This window comes from Mauremys mutica, chromosome 9 (assembly GCF_020497125.1).
Source record: "Mauremys mutica isolate MM-2020 ecotype Southern chromosome 9, ASM2049712v1, whole genome shotgun sequence".
Lineage (NCBI taxonomy): Eukaryota > Metazoa > Chordata > Testudines > Geoemydidae > Mauremys > Mauremys mutica.
Genome location: NC_059080.1, coordinates 19,598,447 through 19,616,046, shown reverse-complemented (window position 1 = coordinate 19,616,046; position 17,600 = coordinate 19,598,447). Strand labels below are relative to the sequence as shown.

At 43.7% G+C, this 17,600-nt stretch overlaps 1 protein-coding gene across 2 annotated transcripts; it reads left to right on the top strand.

Annotated features, from left to right (window-relative positions):
* The first annotated feature begins 1,178 nt into the window (after positions 1-1,178).
* Positions 1,179-16,533, top strand: FGF16 (fibroblast growth factor 16). 2 transcript variants are annotated; one of them, XM_045031565.1, is made up of 3 exons: positions 1,179-1,553; positions 9,332-9,435; positions 16,076-16,533. In XM_045031565.1, the coding sequence occupies exons 1-3, from the start codon at positions 1,280-1,282 to the stop codon at positions 16,316-16,318; spliced, it is 621 nt and encodes a 206-aa protein (XP_044887500.1). In that variant the 5' UTR covers positions 1,179-1,279; the 3' UTR covers positions 16,319-16,533. The 2 variants fall into 2 exon arrangements, with proteins under 2 accessions (XP_044887500.1, XP_044887499.1); XM_045031564.1 differs by having other exon boundaries at positions 16,073-16,533.
* The last annotated feature ends 1,067 nt before the right edge of the window (positions 16,534-17,600 follow it).

The window sequence follows — 17,600 nt, the reverse complement described above, 5'->3', positions numbered from 1 at the left end:
TTCAAGCTCCCCTCCTGTGCAGGGTTTTTTTTTCCACGCATTTTCTGGTCCCCATGTCTCCCTGTGCCTAACTCTGTCTGTCTGCAGCTCACCCAGCAGCTGCTGTTCCAGATACAGTGTCACAGGGCAAGAGAGAGCAAGGAAACACCTGTTTCCAACATGAAAAAGGTGGGGAGAAAGCCCACAACAGGCTTGGAAACTCCTTCCATATATTCTTCTCTCGAGTGGCTTGTAAAATCAAGTCATAAAATCTGCAGTATCATTTTTCAAAAAGATCTCTCCGTTTTTTACATATTTAGCTGAAAAACGCTTCTAAAGCCTTCTCCGTACATGTTATCCCCCTCCCCCACTACCACTATGTCTATTGTGCAGGACAAAAAATTACAGATGGGTCTAATGTTGCAAAAAAACGTGTCTGAAATGCATTCCCCTTCCAAACCCCAATCTCAGCCTCACAAAATAAAACCTTCGACTGAAATACAGATTTCTGAATAGGAAAGGGGTTTGAATGCGATTCATTTAGGGTTGGTGTGAAAAATAGGAGCTGGGGGGTGGGAAAGTTGGTTTTGTTTCTTTGCGAAAGTAGCACGCTTGGTGTAACTAGACAGACGCACTGAAGTGAAGGCAGGGGACACACAAACTGCTACACACGCACAAAGTATTGTGGATAGCCAGCAGCACTGTGCAGTCTGTGTATCAGTAGGGTTGCATACACAGGGCTCCATGATTTCATCAGCAGTTTTACAAGAACCTGCCAAAAGCTGTTATGCCTCACTGCAATGTGTAGCCTTTTCCTGCCATTTTTTCATAATAAAAGAGGGAGTGAAGCTTTTTTTTCCCTCTTCTCTCTCTCTCTTTAAAAAAAAAAGCCAAATGGATCAGAGAAGAAGAAAAAGAAAAAAAAAGCAATAGCCAAAGGGGATGCCAGTGAGGTGTGGCTTGCATTTAAATATCCAATATGTCAATGTAAGGGGAGTGTGTATGTATATAAAGTGCAGTTTGCATCTGATAGCTAGACATATCCAGCTATGAAAGGCAAGAGGAGATCAATGCAAAGGAAAAACAATACTTTTATTCAAAGCAAGGTCAGGCGTTCAAATCAGACACTGTGAGAGGGGAGAGAAGTTACTTGAAGGCAGCCAAGCTCAGCTGATCAGTTATATATAATATATATATATACACACACACACACACACATTTTTAAAAAGAGACCAGCAATTTTGTTATTGTTTGTACAGACATTCACTATTCTTACTCTCACACACACACTGCTATTGCGATGGCTGAGGTAGGGGGCTTTCTTGGATCTCTGGATTTGGATTTGCATGGATTTTCCTCCTCTCTTGGGAATGTTGCTTTAGCTGATTCTCCTGGTTTTTTGAATGAGAGATTGGGACAGATTGAAGGAAGGCTCCAGAGGGGATCTCCCACTGACTTTGCCCACCTTAAAGGTATCCTCAGGCGGAGGCAGCTCTACTGCAGGACGGGCTTCCATCTGGAAATCTTCCCTAATGGCACGGTGCATGGCACCAGGCAGGATCACAGCAGATTCGGTAAGAAAGGGGCTTATATTCTTTATCACTGATTTTTCCTTATACGTGTGGGAGCTGGGGGGGGGGAGGGAATGCAAGGGCGGGGTGTTCCAGTCTCGCTTTTCCACTGATTGCTTAGGGTCTGGTCTGAGTTTCCTGCAGTCCCAGACAAAGCAGGTTGAGGATCCTGAGTTCACTTCCATTTGCCTCCACATTCTTTTTGCATGTGCCAAGTATGCTTTTTGCACTTCTTCCCCCTGCGTCTGAGCAGAAGACAAGCTCCACATTCTTTGCATTGCTACAGGCGTATCAGGGAATCTTCTCTGCCTGCCTGGTCCGACTGGGGTTCACGGATTCAAATGCCAAATCAAGACTCCCACACGGGGAAGCGGAGGGAAGCAGGGGGAGAGATGCAGTGAGGATTCTGCCGCCTGAACACAGCCAGGGCAACGGGGAAGGGTGCAAAAGCTTTCTGGGGGCAGGTTAATCCCTTGGGGTTTCGGTGCCTGGCTCCGGGTCCTCTCCTGGCGGTGAGACAGGGTCAGAGTCACTGAGGGCACCTTATCTTGCGGAAAAGTTCGCTAGAATCGTGCGGAAGGATAGAAAAGTATCCACGAGTCGCCTTTTTAACACTGTTTACAGCCCTAAAACCCCGAACTTGGTTAGCGTCCAAACCACGTGTTTGCCTCTGCTTATTCCTGTTGCTTTTCGACCTTTTTTAAATGCCTCATTGAACCCGATGCAGTGCATCCTTGTGATCTCTTCCCCCCCGAAAGTGAGGGGTTAACCCCCTTTTGTCCTCCCCTCCAAGTGGGAGAGTGGTCTCTACATCTTCCCCCATCCAAGAAACAGGTGTCTTTTCTCTGCTGAATACACGCGATGGCTCTGAGGCTGCCTGTTTTCTTTATGAACTTGTTCAAAGAGCCCAGCCGCCTGTCTCACATACAAAACTAATTACACTATTAATATAAATCATCCCTGGAATGGATATAATTGGAATTCTAAACAAATGCGCTCACTCCCCAGAAATTTGGGCATTTTTATTTTCAATTTCCTATTCTACCAGTGCTAAGTCATTCTGCAGGTGCACAAAAACATGATTTTTTTTTAAAGCAACTTGCTGGTTACTTCAGCTTTTTTCGAACCTCTGGAAGCTCAGGGTAGCTAGAAAGGCAAAAGAAAGAAGACAGCAGGTTGGGGAAACAAACAAAAACAAACTTTTTTTTTTTGCCTTTGCAGATTTTGTGGACTAAAGTCTTTTTTTCCCTTACTTGCGTAGCCATTAAGAATGTCCCCAAAGAAGAATCAGATCAGCAGGGCCAGAAAGATTTTTTTTTCTTGAGAAAATATTTGGTGACCTTAACCTTCAGAAGAAGGAAAAGATAAATGAGGATAGACAGAACATTGCTGATTTACCTAGCATCCAGGGCAAAGCTGGAAAAGACTTCAGAGTTTGTATTAGTGTCACACAAACTCACAGATCGCTAATGAAAAATGCATCTCAAGCCACAGGCACAGAAGTACAGTAAGTCTGAACAGAGTTAAGAAAAACTCCTGCTACTTTGGCAAATAGTGCAGGTGTCTGTAAACTATCAACAAGTCCCAGGTTGGTGATCTCAACTGTACAGTCAACAGGTTGTAAGAAACATTCTTGTGACTTTTTGTGGCGTACAATAATTTAACTCCTCCCTGAAAGGATTTCTGTTCTGTCTTCTAAGGTTTGTTACTCATTAATTTTATCTGAGAAATAATAGCTTATGAATATTTGTGTTGTTACTGTTTGAAGGCAAGGATTTTGAATTGATTGGAATCAAACAAAAAAACCCAAACCCTTGACTGTGTACTGTACCTTGCATAAACACCAGGTGCTGGTTGCATGTCCTTGCCTAAATCAACAAAAAAGTCATAACCCACAGGTCAGAGTAAGGTAGTAATAGGCTCATGGGGCAAGTGCTCTTTAATTACCTCCCGAAAGACACATATCTTTTCCCTTTCATCTCACAGCATGTGATGGGTTCTCATACTAAGGGGAACAGAAAGAAAGTCCTTTGTATCTACTGTATATTTTTTATCTACTTCTGCCACTTTATTACTACTTTTCTGCTCACTTTTTACACATCTTTAGACATATAAACTATCAGCATCTAATGACAGAACCTCACCCAGTTCTACTTTTTGAAGCTTAAGATAAAATAAATTTGTCTCTAAACAAAGTTTGGAAACTGCACATATTAAAACAAGCAAATACATTTCATTAGTTTTGCAAGGTTAAGATTAAGAATTAATCATAGTGTGTGTTCAATAAATTGAAACATTCACATTCCATAAGTGTTTTAACAGTCGGCATCCAGCTACGTAAACTAGACCAGACGTCAAATATAAAATATAACAGATTTCTCCTTCAGGGTTTTCCCAAAGGCAGTGTAAAATAAATAGTTATTTGTTGTAATTGCAGGGCAAGACCCCAGAGGATTACACTGGAATCCTCATGTTCAGATAAAGTTGGACTGAGCTTAGCTGCAACAGAGACGCAAAGTAATAATGTATTGGCACACTGTATTCACCATCTGCATTCAGTAGCCATGAATATTTAAATTCCAGTGTAACTAGTCTGGTTTGCATTAGAATTTCATGTACCAATGCATTCCTGAATTTTGCATGCAGCAGTCAGAAGAGAATGACTTATTACAGAAATAGGCAAACTACACAATTCTGGGGAAGTGGAAAAGCATGGTGAAGGACCTAGACTACAGCCAAAGATGGGGTTTACTTTAGGGTACTAATGTGGCCAGATTTAGAAACTCCTGAGATTTGGGTGCTAGCTTGACAGGACCCATAGACTGGGAAGGTGCACCCTGACCTCCTAAGCAGATAATTAGATCCACTCCAAGGATAACACTCTGGGCCACCACAGCGATGGCATCTATCCAACTGCAGCTGGGATAAGGGGTGGAACTGGACTTGTTATCTATCTCGTAATGTTGGATGGGGTTCAGGAAAAAGCATACCGTGTCTGCACCATCCTCTGCTGATCCATCCCCAAAGTACAGAGCCTAAATCTGGACAAGACTTAAAAGTTTTCTTTAAAGTAAGACAACGAAGCAAAATGCTGTCAGAGTAATATGATGGGGAACTCCTACCCTCTGGGGACGAAGGGAGGGAGTCCTAGTGTGGGATTCAAGAGATATGTCCATAGTAAATAAAGAAGGTAACAGGGTCATATTTATGGAGAATACTGTAGCCTAAAGATTGAAGCACATTCCTCTTTGAATAGGATTAGCTCAGAATCCTGGAGAAACACTCTCCAGGATTTGTAGAGAAAAGCTAGGTCTCATGTTGGAGAAGTTCCCAGATGTCAGCACAAAACTAGTAGTCCTGCCTAAAGAATCATAGATGAAACTGGAAGAATCTGAAATCATATCTCAGTTATTACTGGTCTGTCAGGACCTTTTCCTATACCAAAGAAATGGATGATTAGAAGAAATCTGGAAGGGATTTTGAATTAACGGCAGCTCCCCAGGGAGAAACACTCCTTATGTGAATGCTAGACTCACTGGGGAACTCCTTGCAACCAGGAACCAATTCTCATCTGGCTTATGCCAGTTTTACACCAGTGTTACTCCACTGACTTCAACAAAGTTACCGGTCATCTATAAGTATATCTATACGTGTAGCTCTAACGTGGCTTGTGTGGTCGCGGTGCTCTCCCAGCGCTCTAAAAAAACCCACCTCTGCGAGGGGCGCAGCTCCCAGCGCTGGAGCACTGTCCACACTGGCGCTTTGCAGCGCTGAAACTTGCTGCGCTCAGGGGGGGTGTTTTTTCACATCCCTGAGTGAGAAAGTTGCAGCGCTGTAAATTGCCAGTGTAGACAAGCCCTGAGAAGAGAATCAGGCTGTCAAAGTTTAGACTGGAAAGTAATAAGGACAGCAAACAGAACGCCCCCAAGCACAGCTCTAAAAAGTCTGTATTTAAGTTTGTGTTTCGGGGGGAAGCTAGTGAAATCTGTAGAGGAAGCTCCTCTGAAGACTTTGACATTCATACTTTAGTGCACCTGTTACCAAACAGTTGTTGAGGTTTTTAGCTGAAGCTTTAGGTTTGTAGAGATCATTACAACATCTGATATTTCTACACCCAGGCACATGGATATAGTTGTGCAAAAAGGGACAGGTGCAGCCAGCTGAACAGTTCCTTAAACATTCATTTAGTAATGTATCAGTGAGTGGGATCTGGCCATTACAAAGGAGGGTCGACGATTATTCATCCCTTCAGTGTTTACTTCATCCAGCAATAGTTCTAGTCAAATCTCTCTGAATATTGTGTAGAGGGACTCAAAGAGCAAGCAGAATGAATAATCAAGCCACAAAAGAAGAGACAAGTGTTGGAAAAGAAAATCACGTACTTCCATAAACACACCCCAGTACAGTTAGAAAGTAAATTCTTGATCTAACCCCAGTGGCCACTCCCTGTGCTGGTGGAGATCAGAGGCATAAAGCTGCAATTTTGTCTAGCAATTGGAGTGAGTTAAGGACAAGATGGATGGCCGCCCACATTTTTTTCAGCCTTCACTCTCTCTCCTGACTTTTGCGGGTTTAAGTTACACTCTTAATGTTATTTCAACATAGTTGTCCTTGGTTCGCTTCTCTAAGTGCCACTCGAATGATCAGAAAAGAAGAATATTACAAGTGACATTGTCAGAAGAGATTGTCATGGGTATACCGGAAGAGAGTTAAGTGCCTGCAAAAATAGAGGTAGACATCTCCCCCAGAGTAGGATAAGTTTTGTTTACCCATCCATTTGGAAAGGAGGAGAGTTTAGTGCTTAAGATGCTAGTCCAGGACTTGGGAAATTATGGTTCAACTCCCAGCTGTGTCATAGTCTTCCTGTTGTACCTTGGACAAGTCACTTAGGCTTTCTGTGCTCACTTCCACATCTGTAAAGTGGGGGTGTTATGAGGCACTCACCATGGTGTTCTGAGGCACTTAGAATGGTATAAGTACTTTAGATAGATTCATTGTTCTCAAACATTTTCAGGTATTTCTCACTCAAATAAAAATTAATCAATCTGGGTGAGAAAGAGGCTCCTAGTTTCTAAGATAGTGCTACACCTCTACCCCGATATAACGCAACCCGATATAACACAAATTTGGATATAACACGGTAAATCTGCAGGGAGTTGCAGGCCCTTTAAAGCACTGCCCAAGCTCCGCTGCTTTACCACGTCATATCTGAATTCATGTGGAGCCCCGGGCCCTTTAAATCCCCACCCGAGCCCATCTGCTGGGGCTCCAGCAGGGATTTAAAGGGATTTAAAGGGCCAGAGGCTCTGGCTGCTACCGGAGCTCCGGTGGTGATTTAAAGGGCCCAGGGCTCCCCACAGCGACTGGAGCACCGGACCCTTTAAATCACTGCCGGGGAAGCTGGACCATACCCGATATAACACGGTCTCACCTATAAGGCAATGAGATTTTTTGGCTCCTGAGAACCGCGTTATATCAGGGTAGAGGTCTATATTCCTGTTCCCTTATGTGAGACTCTTATTCAGATTTTGCTCAGTCAATTTACACACACACCCTTTTATTTATTAATCCCCTTGGCACATTGCCTCATGTCTCATCCCAAATGTTGCTGATTGTGAAACTGCGAGGAGATAAATGTACTCAACACAAATTCAATAAACCCCCAAAGTATTGTAAATTGGTGAACTGAATTTGTTGTTTCAGCAACAAAAAAATAGAATAAATAAAAATAGTCTCATTCAGCACGGTCTCTACCTCTAGGAAAGAGATTCTTACGGATTAAAGGTCAGTATGTACAATAAGACAACAAAATGGTGTAGCATAATAGTTAAGAGCTGTGTAGCCTTTTACATCTGACATCTCAAAGCACTTTGCAAAGGAACAGATGTTAAGTAACTTGCCACACGTTACAGAAATAGCAAGTTGCAGAGGAAGAAATAGAAACTAGGCCTCTTGACTCCCAGTTCACTGGACCGTGCCACCTCACAGAAATCATATCAGTAGTGAGCAGAAAACCTCTGCAGTCTAAAGCACAAGCCGGTCTGTGTCCACTGGACCTTCTAAAAAGCCCCCTTTCTCTCCTTGCTGAGTACTGAAGGCCTGTTCTTAAAGAGTCCCCTGTATTGCCCCAGACTGTCTGACTGGGACTTTTGTCTAAGGTAGGAGTTAACTCCCTGCTTGCTAGAAACCAAGTAATTGCTGGATCCTGCCACATATCCCTTTGTAGAAAGCAGAGTATGTAAGGAAACAATTTGTATTCTTCCATTTTTTTGCAGTAGAGTCACAACAGGGTGACTCACTTCACTGGCAGAAGCGAGTCTGGGGTCATAGGAAGGATAGGTTTTCCCAAACCGAATATGGCTTCAGATTTAACCCTCTAGAAAACATGTGCGCCAATCCATTAAGAACATTTAGGTCAAGATTTAAAAAATCAGAAGTCTACATTTTGGATCTGAAGTTGATATTTCAGCTCTTAAATAAGTGACCTTTTTCCAAAAGTGCTCAGTACCCAGCAGCTCTCACTGACTTTAGTGGAAGTTTGATCTGGTCCACGGTATGTTAGTCAGGAGGGTGGAGAGATTGAACCGGGACTACATTCACAGCTGGCACATGTAAAAGAAGGGCTACCAGTCTTATAGCTGCTGGTGGAGTAATTCTAACACCACACAAGTGTCAAGGCGCAAGCTGGGAAGAAAAACAAAAAACAGCTTATCTGTGGGAGCAAAATGTAAGTTGAACTAGGAAGTCTCCCTCGTTGCCATTTGTTTAGCTGCCAGCAGGACACAGGTGTACTGCACAGCTGAGTGAGAAGGCTACCTACCCTATGACTGAGGGAGTGCAGGGAAAGTGGGACATCTGTCCTTGTTGTATGAGCGATACACCTGACATACTGGAAGGTGCATTTCCAAAGAGTCAAAAGCGGGTGTGGGTGAAAGGGAGGGTTTCAAGCCATGTGACTCCCAGGAAAGGTGGCAGAGAATGAACTCACCCAGGTGGTGCATTGAGAATTCCAGGGCACACGCACAAGAGGAGCCATGTGAGGTAACATGAGCGGGGTGGGGGAGGGGTGCTCACCCCGGGCTGGACGTTCTAGGAGCTGTGGTAATAGATTCAGAGCTGTATGAAAGGTTAGAAAGAGGGAGATGTTCTGTCAGTGGAAATCTCTCTCCGATCAGTTTAAACAGAAGCTTGGACTGGGGGAGCGAACACACACTTCTCTGCCATGCCATAGCTCCCAGTGAATTCGCTGAGATGCCTGTGCGCACACACGCAGGCAGAGACAAGTACATAACCAACTTCTGAACTGAGAGAGGGGGAAATTGTCCATAGCCTTGCCATGCCGTCACTGCAAACCTCCAAAGGGTTTTCCGATGAGCCAGTCCCCCCAGGCTGTCCACAGACAGAAAGCATGATGGGGACCATCACCACCTCACTTTCAGTGGGTAATAAACATCGTTACTATAGAGCCTTCCAGAATGTTAAGGACATTTACCAGACCAGGCACAAAATACTCACCTGTCCCATCCTGCAGTGACTGGTAAGGAAACTAATGATACTTTACTCATAAAGGATTACTCTTCCTGAAGGCTATAGCAATGCTTTCCAGGTGAGGATTTCAGAGTGCAAGTCACTGGGTTACATTTGTGTGAGCAAAAGGAGAGTCAGGACCCATAGAAGGCCCTGTAAACAAAGAGCTCTTCCAACAGGCTGGGGATTTATCTTTGTCACTTGTACCTGGTGTCAGTTCTGTTCTCTGAATGATCTGTATTCCTCCCCTTTAGGGATTTTGGAGTTCATTAGCCTGGCGGTGGGGCTGGTTAGTATCCGTGGGGTGGATTCAGGACTCTACCTCGGAATGAATGAGAGAGGCGAGCTGTATGGGTCGGTAAGTTTGAGGTTTTATAATCATTTTAATACGATAAAACTTACACAGTGCCTTCTGAGAGCTGGGCTAGCCTGTGTACTGCCCATATAATGTGTGAGAGTCCAACAGGGTGACCGCATAAGCTGCCAGCCTGCCCTAAGCACGTGGTCATCCGCAAGCCTGTTAATGACTCTGCACTGCACCTGTGGATGTCACATAGCTCCACCCATATCAATTATTCCATTGTTGCCATAGTTGCGACCGAAGTTGAAGTAGAAAGAAGCAGAGAGAGAGACCGACCAAAGCTCTAACAAAACCTGACAAATATTTGGGATAAAGAAAACAGACAAGAACATGAGTATAAAGCTTTTATCATTAGCCTTCGTTTAGGAGCTTTGTGTAGCTCACTTGTGGTTCTGCCATTCAGGGATATTGTGGTGATCATAAACTAAAGGCAAGGAGATAAATTATAGCGCACCCTCAGGGTGTGTGTTTGTGTTCTGTCATCTGAACAGCATGTCACTTTTCTTCTCTGAATGATCTGGGTTCACAGGAATATATATATATACACACGTCTGCAGATGCATACATTTATATTATAGCTTTTCAATAATGAAAGCTGTACTTAAAGCTATGGTGGGACTTTCATTATAACTCCTGTGTTCTCATAACCTTCTAAAAAATGCCCCTTTGGCACTGAAATTTTCCATTTTTGGTATCATCCCATTGGAAAGTCACTTCAGCCTGTTTAAAATTGATGAAGAAGAGAGACTTGTTTTGCTTACCAATAACTCCAAAATAGCTGGAAAATCCCTCCAAACAATGCCTGTAAATGGTTCTTATGGAGGACTCAGGCCTTGGTAGCACTGATTTGGGACAGGGAAGGATAGAAAGTTCTGTGATTGAAAAATCCTTTGGCACAGACATCCGCTAAGACTTTTAGTGGAAGTTAATGAAGCTCCACTCCCTTTGTGACATCCCCATAGTATAGTGTCTCTGCCTGATGAAATAGGCCCTGGGCTGCTGCAGAATGGAGACCGTGAATGTCTTACTAAAATACATCCAGCACAATCCATCAACATTTGACCGAGTCTACATGAGAAAACTGCACCAATTTTAATTTAAATTGGGTTTTAAACTGATTAGTTAAACTAGTGCAAACCTCTTTGTGGATGCTCCAGATGATAACCTGACTCCGATTGAAGTCAATGGCAAAATTGGTATTGACTTCAATATGGCCAGGGTTTCAGCCTTTAATTTCAGTTTAGGAGTGTGTTCTTTCAGTTCAGGGATTGGTTTGAGCTAATCAACTTAAACTAAAGCAAAATAAATCCCCTTCAGGCCTTTTCTACACACACAAATTTGCACTGGTTTAGTTAAACCAATGCAATCCCATGTGTGGACACACTTATTTTTATTTAAAAGGAGCTTATTTCAGTGTAGTTTAAATCCATTCCTAATCAATGTAGCCCAAATTGAAGTAAAGGTGGTTCAAACTGAAACAGGACAACCCAGCTTTTTACACTGATTGAACCACATCACTTTAAAATCCCACCGTACATTAAACTGGTGAATTCTGGATGTACAAACCTTCATAGAAAACCAGCCGAATAAACAATAGCAGCAAAATTCTGAACTCACCCTCTTCCTCCTCCTGCCCCTACACACTACCACTGGCACAAAGCCCATTTCTCTTCATGAGGTGTGAACTTCAAAGCCTAAGAGGGATAATTTAAATGCTTCTCTGCATAGGCCATTTCCCCTTTTTCCCCTCACGTCCTTTAAAATACCCCTCCAAATAAAAAAAACCCCAAAATGTAAATGCAGAGACCTACGTGTATGCAATGTTAAGGTTGCACATTTAAACAGAAAAAAGGCAGTTAAGGGTTTGTAGTAAAATGAATTCACCTATATTGCCTATATTTAACTGACTGATAAGCTATTCACTGCATGTCTAAATATATACGGCATGTGCAATATAGACGGTACAGGGTTTATGACATGGTGATGCTCAAACCTGAGCCTTGTTTCTCAAAATCAAAACCTGCCACATCATCATTATGATGAACTATTTAAATCATCCTAGTGAGCCAAAGCCTCCATTAGGATTGGGCCCCATTGTGCGAGTCAGCAGAACCGCACACACACACGCTGCCCTGAAGACTTACCGAATCTGAAATAAAATGCAGATATAGTCTGCAGTATGTATGTTATACAAAAGAGTATAACAAATAAAAGGAGGAAAGATGAGAGCAACAATGATCAGATCACACATTTATGTAGGTTAGTGATGAGCATGACTCAGTGGTTCCAAATTACTGGAAGTTTGGGTGGTTGGTTTTTTTCTTTTATAACCTATAAATTAATAATTATCCGCTGCCTCCAAGCATCCTACAACCTACCCCACATTAGATGGCTAATTTTTGGTAAGAATCTTGATGGAAGTGAGGATAGAATATCGATGTACTTCATGGCATTACACATGCATAGAGTAGGGCAAAAGGGAGAAAGCTTCTTCTCTTGACTGATGTGCCGCATGTTCACAGATTAGGAAGACAACCCAGAAGGATGGAATGTGCAGTTACACTTGTTGTGAAAGGTATACACAGAGCCCTCAGGGGGTAATGTCTAGAGAAACATTATGAGATCCTGTTGTGAGTCTATTGGCCTATAAATACTGAGAAAAATGTTGGTTGGAAAATTTAAACCACACAACAGCAGGGACCCTAAATCTGCATTCTTGTCACTCTTGTTTTCCATGTGGTTTCATTTATTTTTAATTTAAAAAACAATTATACCAGATAACAAAAAATGAGATTGTACTTCAGGAAGTAAGGCTTGCATCTGAAAAGAGTTCAGCTACTACAACTCCTACTGAAGTCAGTAGGAGTTGGGTGTTCACCATCTCTTGGGGTCAGAACGGGGGGGGGGCAAACTTTTTGGCCCAAGGGCCACATCAATCTTCCAAAACTGTATGGAGGGCTTGGTAGGGAAGGCTGTGCCTCCCCAAACAGCCTGGCCCCTGCCCCTATCTGACCTCTCCCACTTCCTGCCCCCTGACTGCTCCCCTCAGAACCCCTGACCCATCCAACCCCCCTGCTCCTTGTCCTCTGACTGCCCCCTCCCAGGACCCCCTCCCCTAACCGCCCCCCTGGGACCTCACCCCATCCAACTGTCCCGTCCCCTGACTTCCCCGACCCCTATCCACACCCCCGCCCCTGACATGCCCTCCAGGACACCCGGCCTATCCAACCCCCCTGCTCCCTGTCCCCTGACCGCACCCTGCACCTCTGCCCCATCCAACCCCTCTGCTCCCTGTCCCCTGATCGCACCCTGCACCTCTGCCCCATCCAAACCCCCTGCTTCCTGTCCCCTGACCACACCCTGCACCTCTGCCCCATCCAACCCCCCTGCTCCCTGTCCCCTGATCACCCTCCAGAACCTCTGCCTCATCCAGTTGTCCCCTGCTCCCTGTCCCCTGACTTCCTCCTGGGATCCCCTGCCCCTTATCCCCTCCCCGCTCCTCACCCCCTTACCATGCCACTCAGAGCACCAGGACTGGCAGCCGCACCACCTGGCTGGAGTCAGCCACACCGCCGCACAGTCTAAAGCACCAGGGCAGGCCGACGCTCTCACAGCTGCGCTGCCCGGCAGGAGCTCGCAGCCCCACCACCCAGAGTGCTGGCGGCACGGCGAGCTGAGGCTGCAAAGGAGGGGAACAGCAAGGAAGGGGCCAGGAGCTCAGGGGTCAGGCAGGACAGTCCCACCAGCCAGATGTGACCCACCTCTGGGTCAGAACCTTAAGTGCTACTATTGAAACGTAAGAAATTAACTTGCATTCTGCTTGCTTTGCTTTGAAGCTTTAAAGCAACAGAGAGTCCCACAATCAGGCCAAACTACAGAATCCATTAATGTCATGCCACAGACATGTCAATATAATAGCATATAATCTTACTTGGTAACAGAGTTAATTTCAGTACAAAATCATTGGACTTTTCCTTTCTGCCACCACAGACCGGTGCATTAGAAAATGTTCTTCATACTGGCCAGGTGGCTTTAACAGCAGTATCATCAAGCCCAAATGTTAAAAAACATGAGAATTAAAAACAAATAATTAATAAATAAAATAATTTTTGTATTCATTTTATTTGCCTTCAGGGTACAACTCAGGTCACATTTGCAAGCTTTTCTCTGCAATCGTGACGGACTAGAAATTTTCTTTAAAAAAAAAAAGTGAAAACTGAAATTCTCTTGTAATCACAGGATTCCAAGAGTTAAGGCTTTAAGAAAAACACCAAATATTGGAAGAGGTGTCAACACTTTGACCAGGATTCCCTTATTAAAAGGTATAACAGTATTCTACAGTAAAGGCCCATTAAATGGCATCTTGTACTGGTATTAGGGCCATATTTTGGGAGGCTGCTGTAGAATAGTCTAGTGTTTCTGTAAAGGTTCACTAAGGAAGTCATTTTTCTCTGTGCCAATCTTGCATACATTTGTGTGTGTGAATTTAACAGCCCCAAAGATCAAACCAGCCATCTACTCCCTCAGTGCTTTCAGTTTTTCTCCATTTAATAAAATCTGTATGTTGCTAAATGTAGAGGGTTGACTGCAAATCTTTTCTGTGACAGATCTAACTTGTCCTTTTGCAGTTAGAAACATGCTACTCTCCATGCCACGCCATCAGCTTGGTGCATATCACTTGCACGTTGTTTAATGTCAACGCCAGCAGCCAAAAGCCAAGATGCAGTTATGGCAGACAGGGCTCAATGGGAGAGAGGGAGGCCCCAGACGTCCCTTATGACCTAGTGACTCTGTATCACCTGAGAATTCCCCTATGCTGAGATGATCCTCCCATTGCTGATTACACTGGCTCCAGGCCCAGACTACACCAGCCTCCCAGTAGGCGTTGTGGGGGCAAACAACTTGAATAGTTTTGAGAGAGAGCTGGACAAATGTCTGAGTGCAATTGTCTGATGGGGTTGCTTGTGATGGTGGGGATAGAGGCTCAGCAATCCCCTGGCTCACTTTCAGTTTGCCTCTTATGTTCCTAAAGCTCATGCTTCGGGGTTTTAGTAGACCACCAGCAGGGGTCAGGAAAGGATTCCCCCAATGTATTCTGGGAGGTTGGCTTTTTTTTTTCTCTTTTTAAATCTCCTTCCTCTAAAGCATCAGGATGGCCACAGCTGGAGATGGGGCATTGGAAGGGAGGACCAGGGCTCCGAGGTGACACCGAGTATTCGTGCTCTCAGGTGCTTAGCTGGCTATTTCTTGCTCACATGCTGAGTGTCTTAACTCCAGGGTAGTCAAATAGGCAGACCGCAGGCCAAATCTAGACTGCCACATGCTTTTGAACAAACCCCAAAATCTTTTTATTTACTTATTTTTTCTATTATTATTTTCCCTGGAGTCTGGACCTTGACTATACCTTGATCAAGAAATTTGGACCTTGACCAAAAATAATTGACTACCCCAACAATTAACTGATCAGCATATGTGGGGTTGGGAGGAATTTCCCCCCAGGTCAGATTGGCAGTGACCTTTGGCAGGGAGAGGGGGTTGCTTTCTGCACCCAGTGGCTACAAGTCACTTGCCAGGATTATCTGGGTAAATCTCACTTAATCATTTCCCTGGTACCTTTGTCCCTGTTATTCCCTGCCTGGGGCACAGAACAGTCTAGTCTCCTGCAGGCTGTAATACTTTGGTCGCAGTTCGGTTGCTGGGTTTAATGTGCAGGGGCTGGTAGTGGACTGTGATATACAGGAGGTTCAGACTGGTGGTGCCTATGACTGAGACTGGCTGGCAGCGTTGGCACTCAGTAGCCAAACTGTGTTTCAGGATCTGGGCCCCGGTTCCCATTACAAACCATTATTAGTTGGTGTCCTGCCTGTAGGACAATACTATGCCACTGAGTACAAAGACCTTTTTCCATTATGTTTGTGGCCTCAGACCACAGTTCTCTAGCTTTTCCAGATATTATAGCTGAGTAGTCCTTTCATTATTCTATTTTATATAATTGTGTGCTCGGAGAGCTCAAAGTGCACGTCAGGGTTATTTAAACCATTGAAATTAACTGCACCCTTTTCCACTTTTAATCGCTGGTCAGCTAAAAGTATTTGTACGTGATATAGATGACAAGTCTTGTGCTTAAGGTGATAGGCAAACTCTGATCTCCTTGTAGCAGCCCTTAATGCTGTGCATCATGCAGCGTACAAAGCACAGTGATGCCCTCTTAGGCCAGAGCCTTTCCCTGCATTAATTAAAGATGTAGCCAAGCTGCAACATTCAGATACAGATCTCAAACACTCCTTATTCCAGGGGCATTCAGGGTTTGAGTTTTGGTTCAGCCTATTTTTAAAACAGCAAAATTCAGCTCCAGCTCTGAGTTTGGATTTTGCTGCCTTCCCTCTCAAAGTTCAAGGCTATTTGAATTTGGGCTTTTATAATTTTGGGCTCATCTCTAGAATTAATGAATGGAAAATGAAGCATGTTGCAAGGGTGCACGTTACAGTCAGCAGCGGCTAGCCTCAGGGGAGCCAGAATTAGGAAGCCAAGAAAGTTCAGGAAATTTAGGTGCAAGATGAGGAAGAAATGGAATCTAACACGGATTACAAGTATAAAGTGTCTTTTCTCTCCTTCTCGTCACCCTCCAACACAGAAGAAGCTCACGAGGGAGTGCGTTTTCCGAGAGCAGTTTGAAGAAAACTGGTACAACACCTATGCCTCGACCCTCTACAAACATTCCGACTCGGAGCGACAGTATTATGTGGCTTTGAACAAGGACGGCTCACCTCGTGAAGGATACAGGACTAAGAGACACCAGAAGTTCACTCATTTTTTACCCCGACCTGTGGACCCTGCTAAAATACCTGCAATATACAGAGATCTTTTCCACTATAGGTGATATTTCCTGCAGCTGTCCAATCAATGTACATACTTGGGTTCCCAAGCTTTTTCCTGGAGCATTATATTAATAGTCATTCCATCATTCCTATAAACTTAGATAACATAGAAAAGCACTTACCTTGAATTCAACACTGCCATTCCTCATTGTTTAAAGTGTATATCAAAGCTGGGTTATTTGTGGGGGTGGGGGATAGGGGATGGGGAGGGAGCCCTCCATATAATCTTTCATTTTCATTCACTGTCTTTACCTGGTGGTTATGAAAGAGGTGGAATAGTCACATGCAATGATGATTCAAAACAAAAAACAAACAAACCACAACAACTTGATTACAGGAAAGAAAAAGACCACAGAACTGATACAGATGCTTCTGGTAAGCTTGGAATGGTTATGTTTTAAGAAGATGCCCTTCAAATGGTACCCTGCTGAAGTGGCCCTGGAATTTGCGACATGGATTATTATGAACTGGTCCGGGTGTGTGTTTTTTTTCCTGCTGTTGAGGGTGGGAGTGAGGGTGGGAAACATTATTAAGATGTAAGCATGGATACTGTGCATAAGGACAAAACTATTTATAAAATGTATATGGTATTTATTTTATATATTTATTTATTTCAAAATAATTTTATTTTTAAATGAGAGATGTTATGACCAGATTTTCAACAGGAAGAATAAGGTCCTACTGAAACAGGAAAAAAAGAGTTTTAAGAGCTTATTGGCAATAAAATTGTCTTTATATTGTGGATTTCTCACTAACTTTGTTTTGTTCGCTTACCATGAGAACGAACAGTACAGTGTTTTGGGTTGAGGTGGAGGCAAACAAACTAATGCTGAGAACCTTGTAACGGGCAGCCCAAATCGGTAAAGCCCAGCATTAATGAAAGATAGCACTCAAAGGCAGCACCTGATCAGGTCAAGATAAAGTTTTGTTGGGGCAAAACTCCCAATGAATTCAGTGGAGCCAGGATTTCACTCAGACATTTCTCAGTTGCAGTAATATAGGCAAAATAAAACAATACACTGGGCAAGATTTAGCTCCAAAAAGACATCCTGCAATGGCACAAGGATGAGGATCTCTTGTGTATAACGATGAGAAGGCAATACAATGTTCAACACATCTTTACCACTTTTCGTATATTACCACTCAGTGTTTTGCATCTTCAAAGTACTTTACAAATGTTAACTAACCAATGCTGCAGGATAGCAAAGAGCTTGAAGGAATTCAAAGTAGCTTGAACAAACATGCAATATTTACTCATGTAGTGTTAATGAGACTCTGGTACAC